The sequence below is a fragment of the Stegastes partitus genome, unplaced genomic scaffold (assembly GCF_000690725.1).
Source record: "Stegastes partitus isolate 25-593 unplaced genomic scaffold, Stegastes_partitus-1.0.2 Scaffold806, whole genome shotgun sequence".
Classification (NCBI taxonomy): domain Eukaryota; kingdom Metazoa; phylum Chordata; class Actinopteri; family Pomacentridae; genus Stegastes; species Stegastes partitus.
The window spans coordinates 39,333-49,464 of NW_007578537.1; the positions used below are offsets into that span (position 1 = coordinate 39,333).

The 10,132-nt window shown below is 45.2% G+C and overlaps 1 protein-coding gene across 1 annotated transcript in view; it reads left to right on the forward strand.

The window, feature by feature from the left end:
• angpt1 (angiopoietin 1) overlaps window positions 1–10,132 on the forward strand; it is a 65,561-nt gene that overhangs the window by 27,634 nt on the left and 27,795 nt on the right. The window contains exons 4-5 of the mRNA XM_008292380.1: window positions 491–723; window positions 8,465–8,592. Of these exons, the coding sequence (XP_008290602.1) occupies window positions 491–723; window positions 8,465–8,592 (361 nt within the window). The remainder of the gene's footprint in view (window positions 1–490; window positions 724–8,464; window positions 8,593–10,132) is intronic.

A 10,132-nucleotide genomic window follows, 5' to 3' on the forward strand; every position in this document is an offset into this window, starting at 1 on the left:
TCTAACACACAGTCTGAACTGTGTGAAAGTGTCCAGGAGGGTTTAGTAGCTCCAAGTCCTCAGCTCCAGCTGGACAGCACCAGGACATCAGGACTCATTCATGAAGGTGCTGCAGCTAGAATGGAGTTGAAAGCAGCTGATGCAGAGATCTGACTGGAAGCTGAAGCAGCCTTATGACGGCCACCATCAGCATCATGCTTACAGCTTCATTCAGGATTTCTTTATCTTGCAGGTTTTAAAGTTCCAGGTTTCCATTAAAAAGAAGCAGCAGGAACTAAGAGTCAGAGATGAAGGAGTTTGTATTGACTTGTTTTTATCACTTGGCCCATTTTCACATGTTATATAACCAGAAGATAAGTGGTAATATCAGAACCACTAGTCCAGTTAAATCCTGTGAAAATAATCGTCCTTCCAGAGGATTAGGACGATAATGACCATCTCCTCTGTCTCCATAACAACAACCTCGTCCTGACCTCTGGTTCTCCTGCAGCCTGCTGGAGCAGAAGATGCTGGACATGGAGGTGCGACACCAGGAGGAGCTGGACAGCCTGCGGGAGGAGAAGGGAAGCCTGCAGGCGCTGGTGGGTCGACAGAGCGGCGTCATCCGGGAGCTGGAGGCCCAGCTGAGCCGGGCCACGGGGAACAGCACCGCCCTGCAGAGGCAGCAGCAGGAGATGATGGACACCGTCCACAACCTCCTCAACCTCTGCTCCAAGGACGGAGGTAAGCTGACTGGAATCAGTCATCAGTTTCTCAGTAATCTAAAGTACAAATATCGTCTTACACAATCACCAAGGAGCAGATTCTGGCTGAAGGACGGAGATGGAGACGGTATTAGAAGTGAAAGTTCAGCCTCACTGAGATTTCAGATAGTGTTGAGCTCAGCAGGACCAATCAGTGGACAGTTTAGACGATGACAACAACAAGCAGCGCTGAGTTTTGAAGCTTCGCCGAGAGCCAAGAGCTGAGAGACAACATGAAGAGAAGCTCGCCGACATCCCGACCTCGGCTCAGGCTCTGATTACAGACGGTGGTTTGGGTGGAAGATGACGTTTCCAAACCAGCGCTTCAGCTTTTAGCCGCGTTAGCATCAAGATGACCTGATGTGATCCAGCAGCTCTTCAATCAAACTTTATTTATACAGAAGTTTACATGCAGACCAAAGGGCTTCACAAAGCCAGCATGATGGAGAGACTGGTGCAGAAACAACAGAAAGAGACGATGTCGTTAGGATTTATTATTTTAAACGCTAAACTGTAAATAAAACAAAATAAACAAAAAATAAATGAAGTAAAACCAGAAAAATAAAGTTCATGGATGAATTCCATTAAAGGAGCTTTTTGAGCTTTTTAAGTGAAATGTCTGCATGAAAGGAAAGTTTTTGATTAATCACATCCATCCATCATCTCTACACCTTCATCCTCACTATGGGGGGCGGAGCCTATCCCAGCTGACTCAGGGTGAAGGCAGGTTCACCTGGACAGGTAACCAGTCTATCACAGGGCTACACTTAGAGACAGACAACCACGCACACTCACATTCACACCTACGGACAATTTACAATCACCAATTAACCTCAGCATGTTTCTGGACTGTGGGAGGAAGCCGGAGAACCCGGAGAGAACCCACGCTGCACGGGGAGAACATGGAGACTCCACGCAGGAAGATCCCGGGTGTCCTCACCGGGACGCCAACCACTGACCTCCTAGCTGTGAGGCGACGGTGCTAACCACTGATCCACCTGCAGCGATTTTGGATTAATTATGAATGAAATTGATTAAAAACATTCATGGTTCCCAGATGATGAATCACAACGATTTCAGTGATTTTCAAACATCTTCTGACTAAAATGCTGACGTTAGGAAACCTGTGTCGGTCAGCTTTTGACCAAACTGAGCTGTTTCTACCCACAGCAACACATCTGGTTGAAATGAAGTGAACATTAGTGGAGATGCTCATTTCTGACAATTAAAGATTTTTAGTTTTGATGGTAAATCATCAACTTTTATTATTTTAATTTCTGTAATAAAAAAAATCTGCATGAGCTATTGACATGATTACAACGTTTCCTCGAGGGTTCTGGGATATTCAGTAAAACAAATCAGCCAAAATAAAATAAAAAATAAAAAAGCAGCTGGTGAGGTTTGAGAGATGCTTTAAAAGAATCACTGAAGATTATTTTACAGATTTAACACCGAGGGCCGATTTTCAAAAAGTCCTGACTCAAAAAGTTCTGGGAGTAGAGCTGTGGGGTTCTGCACGGTTCTACGGCTCAGGTAGAAGCTTTGCATGTTTTTTTGAAGAACATCCTGACGTCAGCTGGCTGAGTGGAGCGACCCTGTCAGCTTCCAGGATCAACCTTCTCCCTGCTAAGCGTTAGCGCGTTAGCTCTGCCGTCTCTAAGAACAGCCTCTGACAGCCCCCATCGCGGCCGCAGACTCTTGTTTTCACTTCGAAGCCCTCAAACTAAATCAGGACCATCCTGCTCGTCCGTCCAGGAGGAGCTTCAGACTTGTGTTTGACTTGTCGTCTCCTGGCGGCCTCAGATTGAGCCGACCTACACTAGCGATGACCCGAACCCACAAAACGCCCGTTGAACTTTGCCAGACCGCAGAGTTCGCGGATGAGGCAGCCAGTTGTTTTGCTTCCTTCCTCTGGTTCAGACGATGATTTTACGACCTCTGTGGAGTCACAGGGATGTTCTGCAGGCTTCACCTCGTACCGCTTCATAAGCTCTGCATCATCAGGAGCAGCGTGAAGAACCAGCTCCCGTTAAAGAGGTTTGGTGGCGCCCGTAAAGCAGCGGGAAGCTTTTCTCTGCAACAATCGCTTGTCACGCTTTAACTTTACAAAGTGTGAGCGCAGCTTCTCTGAGCTATGAAGTAATCGGCTTATTCATTCCTCTGGGTCCCTCCCTGTTAATACGACACCAGGGATTTCCCTCCCGGGCCTGCGTTTGACCCGGCAGCAATGCGACCTTTCTTGTCCGGTCACACACGGCGAACTCGTTTACCCCTTTTCTCAAACACCCACTTGATCCTGTAACGTTCGCCTGAAATCCAGAGATTTGACAGTTTCTTGGTGTTCCTGCTTCTCGGGATCGGCTGCAGCCTCGTCGGTGGATTTCCTGCAGAGGTTCCACAGAGCTGCACCAGACCGACGTCCTGGTGGTTTGGATTCATCCTGCTGCTGCCTTTATCAACGTTAACGTCAGCGTTTACCTGTTAAACCTCCCGTCAATCCTCTGACATCCTCTCCTGTACGATGTGCACATCTGAAATACGATGAATCCATAATTTGCTGTATTGAACCCTACAGAGCTGTGGTGTTTAACGGAACATTTTTAACAGTGTGAGCTTTATTCACACTGATATTTCTGCATCTGTAGTTTGTTTTCCTCCCTTTAGTTCACACGTGTTCCTGTCAGGTCTCTAACAAACAGCTGCTCTGGTTCGATTCATCCACAACAATAAAAAAAGATCATTAAAAAAAACAATCTACACACAGTGGATTTAAATGAATAGTCGCGTAAACATCTTCTTTCCTTTTGTCTCATTGAGCTAGCTGTCAGCGCGCTTGTATTGCCCTGGAGTTAAGGAGTCATTAGCTTAGCTTAGCTTAGCTTAGCATGAGGAAGCTACTGCTCACCAAGCAATACTTATCCCATCCTGCAGCTTGTTGTTTCTGTTTGCATACACATTAAATAATTAAGATATGTTAATTGTTAAAAACTGGAGCCATTTCCACCACCTTATGCTAAGCTAAGCTAGCTAGCTGCAAATTTAACACACACATTTATCTTTTAATATCCAAAGTTAACACATAGTTTGCTCCTATTACAAAACTAAACACGCCAACTAATGTTAATAATAACACAGTAATAACACAGTAAGAACACAGTAGTAACATAGTTGTAGCACAGATGTTAGTTAAAATGGAATAAAAACAAACCAACATGGTTACAGAGCAACAAAAAACTACAGCTAATTAAAGAGCAAAAGTTATACAACTGAAAATAAAGCAAATTAATTAAAATAGACCTTGAGTCTGGCCATGATTAGCTTAGCTTAGCATTCTTCCACGCCTCATGCTAAGCTAGGCTAACTTCTGCTCTTATCACACACTATTCATTTTCTCATGTTTTTACTTTTTCTGGAGTTAAACGTCAGTGTACTCATATGGTCCTGGAGTCAGGAAGAGATTAGCTTAGCTTAGCTTAGCTTAGCATAAAGGAAAACTGCTACACATGATTAACGTGCACTCTGTTCTGGTTTTAACGTTCCATGGGTCAGCGGCGGCTCGGAGCGTTTGTTCAGTCTGGATTGCGTTTAATTAGCGAACGTCTCTTTAGGTGCTTTTTTATCATCTGCACATTCTTCAGGTTTAGATTTAAAGTTTTTTTTGATGCAACACTTTCTGTGTTTTAATAGATTTGTCAGATTAAATTCTTACTTTTGTGGGCTGTATTTTGGCACCGAGTCTTTTTAGTTTTCGTGTTTCCGGCTCATGATTGGTGGCCAGAAATGGAACATGGCCGCCGCCGCCGCCGCCACTCTGTGGTTGGTCCTGTCCTCCTGCTGCTGGTGTTGAAGGGTGAGTCGGGCCTGGAGGTCAGAGGTCGCCCCTCTCCTCACCCGGCCCGGATGACTCTAACAGCTCCTGGTGGAGTGGAGGAGGTGAAGGAGGAGGCGGGGCATCCGGAGCTCCTCCTCTGTTGGAAAGCTTCGGTTTGTTTGTCTGAGGGTTGATTCGAAGGAGCGCTTAGAGTCCTGAGTGGCGTCTGCTGTGTTGTGAAATCTGATCCCGAGCGTTTCCTCCTCAGCTCCGACATCTTTGAGGTGATGGATGCTCAGAAAGCAGAGTTTTCTCTCTGAGTCTCTGTAAGCGAGTTTCCCCGTCGACGGTTTTTCCCTAAAACGAAGCTTCTCGTGTGTTTGAGCTGCTGCAGATGTTTCGTTTGTTATTCAGACCTCATTAGCAGCAGTAATTGATCTCAGCTTTGGAACACTGTGTAAAAAAAAACAAGGTCCTGGCTGCTAAGTCAGATTTTGTTTTAGGGAGTTCTATGATCCCACTAAATGAATGACATCCATCATTTTTACAGCTGCTCAGTCAGAGTCTAATGACTTTAAGGTCCCATGCAAAGCCTCAGAAATGCTTCGTTTAATCTAAACTCTCTCTGTTAGATGTGGTCAAACTGCTGCTCGTCATTATGTTCATGCTTCATCGACCATCGCAGTGAGTCTGACGCCTGCTGTTGCAGCGACTGCAGCACCTTTCTGCAGGTAGTCGGACCGCAAACCAAACTGTTCAGTCCGTTTATAGCGTTTGGACTCAAACTGTCAATGTTCAAAAGGTAAAGGGTTGCAGGTAAGTCAGCACTGGTTTCCAGTTTCAGCCACTGAACTGGTACCTGTTACCTGCATTCACCTGAGTCTTCATCGGTGCATGTCGATTGGCTATAATCAATCAATCAATCAGTCAATCAAGCAGCTGGATTGTACAATTAAGGAACAAACAGAGATGTAAATGAACCAATAAAGCAACAGCTTCCCTGAGTTACCCACCAAAAGGATCAATACAGTTCTACCTAAAGCAAAGGTTCGTTCTACATGTTTTATACGAGTTGGGTTTAGATAAGATAAGATAAAATAAAATAAAATAAGATAAGATCAGATCAGCCTTCATAGAGGAACCATGAACTCTGGATTTGTCTCCTCTGAATCCACTTTTTAGAGCTAAAAACTGAACCAATCATCTGTGATGCTTTCAATTAATATTCAAACTACATTCTGTAAAATAAAATAAAATAAAACACAGATGTTTAATGTGTGTGACATTATTTGAGCTTTGGACAGATTTCTGGTTCGTTTCTTTGGGTAACATGTAAATGAGTTAATTTATATGAGATGTTGTGTTTAATCTGATAAAACTATAAATACCAGTGAGTGGTTCTGTCCTGAGAGACACTGAACAGTTTTATTATCCTATAGGACTTAATATGAAGTCTGTTCGTGGAGTTTGTTCAGACGAGGTCCAACTAGCGTCTGATTGATCGTAAACATGAGCATCGTATGTGTCAGAGGAGCAGAGACGGTTTAAAGACTTTCCCACGTGTTTAATAAAGTAGAAAAGGGAAAAGAAAAAGCTGACAACAGGACCTAAACCCATGAAGCGTCGTTGTTGTTTCAACGCTAGCAGCTGTGAGAACAATGAAGCAGCGCGTTCATAAATCTGATGAGCTTCATCCATCAGTGATCCCTCAGAGCAGCGACGTGACTCGGTGTTCGTCGTCTGTCGGCCGACTGGTGGCGTCACACGGGAGCGCCGGCGTCCACAGCCGTCCGTTTAGCTCCATCACTCCGCCTCCTGGCTCCCAGCATTCGGCCTGGTTTGGCAGCGGCCCTGATTTATGCAAACAGCCGAACTGCTTTCACATGAACCCCCTCCGAACACGAGTCCCCGCTGAACCACTAAATGTTGTTCTGCAAATAAATACCGGCACATAAATAATATTTGCAGAGCTGGGCAGCAAGCTGTTCGAGTGCAGTCGCTCTGCAGAACGTCTTCCTCCACCTTCAGAGGAAATGGGGAAACGATGGTGCACACGGTTCCAGATCGAAGAGCAGAACGTGATCTCTGGCCTCTGAGACGTGCCCCGCTGGCGCCCCGCTGGGGGTAAATTACCACCTGACAGGCCGGTCGCTGTCTGCAGAGCCAAGGGCCGCTCGGCCTCCACAGCTGGACGCTCTTGTCGCTGACACTCAATACTTTGTCAGAAAGCTGCGATGTTTCACCCAAATGCAGCGTCGCTGACGATCCCAACAACAGAAAACATGAGTGTGAAAACTGAGACGAACCTTCGTATGAGGGGAGAGAAAAAAAAAATCGGAAGAGTTTCCTACGAGGAGGTAAATACAAACCAGTTGTTATAACAGGAACTGGAAATTTATAGCTTGTAGCACTTTGTCCTCAGCGTCTTGCTTGGTTTCAAAATAGCGGCGCCATAATTACGTGCAGATGGAGACGGATGCTTCCAGATGAAGTGCTGGTTCTTTACCTGCTGGTTCTTTACCTGCTGGTTCTTTACCTGCTGGTTCTTTACCTGCTGGTTCTTTACCTGCTGGTTCTTTACCTGCTGGTTCCCACTGAGACGTGGTTTCTTGATGGAGTAGATGAAGCAGGAAGTGATCTATGAAACGCTGTGGAGCTCCTCTGACATCAGAGGTTACATCAGTGGCAGCAGGTTTGAACAGCGCCGGCTTCATTTACAGCCGTGTTCTGGTGTCTGTGGTTGTTGTTGTTCACCGGAGCTTTGATTTTCTGCCAAAGTCCAAATCTGTTCCTGTCGTATCTGACAGAACCTCTGCTGGTTTTGTATCTACGGTGGCTTTGTTTGGTGAAGCAAAGTTTTACCTGATAAGAGTTCCAGGTCCTTCAGGTCCACAGAGGTCCATTCACTTTAGATTTTGGATTAGTTTTTCAAGTTCAGGCACCAAAACCTTTTGGTTAGTTTCAGAAAAACGACATAATTTGGGTGAAAATAAGAACATATTTTAACATTTCTACACCTTCTGTCATTTAGAAGAATTTAAAAAACCTACATAAAGCAGATTTAAAGGATTTGTTAAGTAAAAAAATGTGACTGTTATTCCTCCACTGTGTTGCTTGTCAGTGCATTTGTATGGACCTGGAGTCATGGAGCGGTTAGCTTAGCTTAGCATCAAGTCACTGCTGTTCACTCAGAAATAGTTTCAGCTGAAACATCCGACAGGTTGTGAAAGGTTCAGTTCCTGTTTTTTCACACGTTAAACTGATGGGATGTTATTTGTTGAGCTGTGAATGTGCTGGTGGTTACATTTTCAAACATCTTCTTCTGCTCCTTATGCTAAGCTAAGCTAAGCTAACACTGGCTTTTTTTCTTTCTTTCTTTTTCTGCAAACTTTTTTGCAAGCTTAACAAACGGTCGTGTTGTTCCAGTCTGATGACCATAAGTACAGAAATATTAACAAAATAAAACAAAACACACAAAATAACAGAAAACTCACAAACCAGTGAAACAGTCACTGGAATTAGTTCAGAACAAAATAAAACCAGAAATGTAACTTGATTTAAATTCAAGTTAAAGAAAACAAAGGATTCACATGAACACTTCAGTCAGTGCATCAGATTGTCAATAAATACTTTATGAAACTCTTTCATGTCACTAATGTGGTTTTCTCATGTTAAAGACCGACATTAAAAACCATCATGATTTTCTTTTTCTAGCAACAAAACACACACAGTAGAGTTTTAACCTCCTCATCGACTCTCAGCAAACTGGTCAATCAGAGTTTTAGTAAAACGTTTCCTTCACAGCTGTTACAGTGAAAACCTCAATAAGATTCAGTCTGACTTTGGTGTCCAACGTCCTCTGAAGACAAACAGCTTCACACTTTTTCCATTTGTCCTCTCGTGTCCACAGTCGTTCCCAACAGCACGAAGGTGGCCGACGAGGAGAAGAAGTTCAGAGACTGTGCTGACCTCTACCAGGACGGCTTCCATAAGAACGGCGTCTACACCATCCAGATCAACCCGCAGGAGACCAAGAAGGTGGGAGGCCTCGCCCTGACGTGAAACAGTTTTCATCGCTCATAAGAAGCACTTTAAGGGGATTTACAGGGTTTACGTGGTTTCTTTAAGTTGGAGCGAGACTCGGCTTTTTCCAGCTGAGGACGCGAGCTGCTGATGAGTGTGAACGATGAGTTCTGGCTGCTGTGGAAATACTGAAGCTAAAAATACACCCGGCAGCTTTGAGGGTGGAGGTGTGAAACGGGACACTGGTGGTGATGGTGCTGCTTCTTAACATCCACAGTAAACTGCACTCGCTGTGATCGATGGCTCGATGATTTGGTGAGTTCAGGACTTAGCGGGAGCTTTGTGAGTCTGGACTTGTGCCTCTGAGACTCCAGCAAACAGAAAGTCAGCCGACAACTGTAGAAAGAACTCTGAGATGTGGTGGTGATGAAGCACTGGGGAGTATTTTTCAAATCTCCATCAGAGCTTTGGATTTGTTCAGCAGCGTCTGATCTCTGACGTCCGTCTGCAGGACGTTGTTCATGATGAAGTCAACACTGATTCCTGGTCGATGCTCTTCTCTGTTAATTGTTTGGTCTTTAGATGCATCCATAGACGCCTGTTTTTATGCACGTTTTAACTTGTGCATCAAAGATCTGAGAGGAAACGTTGCACAAACGTATTAACGTTCGCTCTGCTCGATGGGACGGTGATCTGAAGGTTTGTGAGTCTGGATTTCTTCCTGTCAGACTCCAGCAAACAATTCTGACATTGGTCTCTGCTCTAGTCGATGTTTTGTGCATATTTTTCCAGTCTTTGGAAGATGTGGAAGAACTTTCTGAGCAGCGTCTAAGCGTCAGGCCTCTGGGTGGATGTTTCTCATAGCAACAGTCTCCACGGTGCAGCATCATCATCACCCTACAAATCCAGGAGTTGCATCTTTGGCCTCTAAGCACCTGTTGGGTGTTTCGGTGCATCCACCGGGTTCTAGGCACGTTTTTAATTTGTGCATCGAAGAGGAAATGTTGAAAAAAGCCAAAGCGTTGAGCTGGGCGGAGGTTGAAGGGCAGCGGTGTGCATGTCTGTGTGCATGTATGAAGGATGGGGGCTGCTCCTCTAATGATACCAGGCTGTGGTCCTGTGTGTTCAGCTGCAGGGCCGGCTGAGGTGAAGGACTCCACCCTGGGGTCTCCTCCTCAAAACAAAGAGCAGCGCCGCAGATAGAGCTCCGGCTCGGCCTTATCGGTTTACACTCCGAGGTGAAGGTTAAGGGCCACGCTACACCCAGGTGTCTGCTGGTATGTGTCCAGCCTGGACCTCCACTTTGATCCACCAGAAACAGGGCCGGCTGATGAGGAACATCTCCGGGGAGCTGCTGAGGGATAAGGAGACGCTGATTGAGTCTGAGGAGGACACAGATATGTCGCATTCCCAACGATGATTCATCACAAGGGCTGGAAAAAGGAGTGTCTGGAACCAGATAATCGTCCAAGTGACCCTTATTGTTTGTTAAAGCTGCCGGGAGTCATGTTGGATTACGTCTTCTGAATAGACAACGACAAGGGATCTAGTTAAT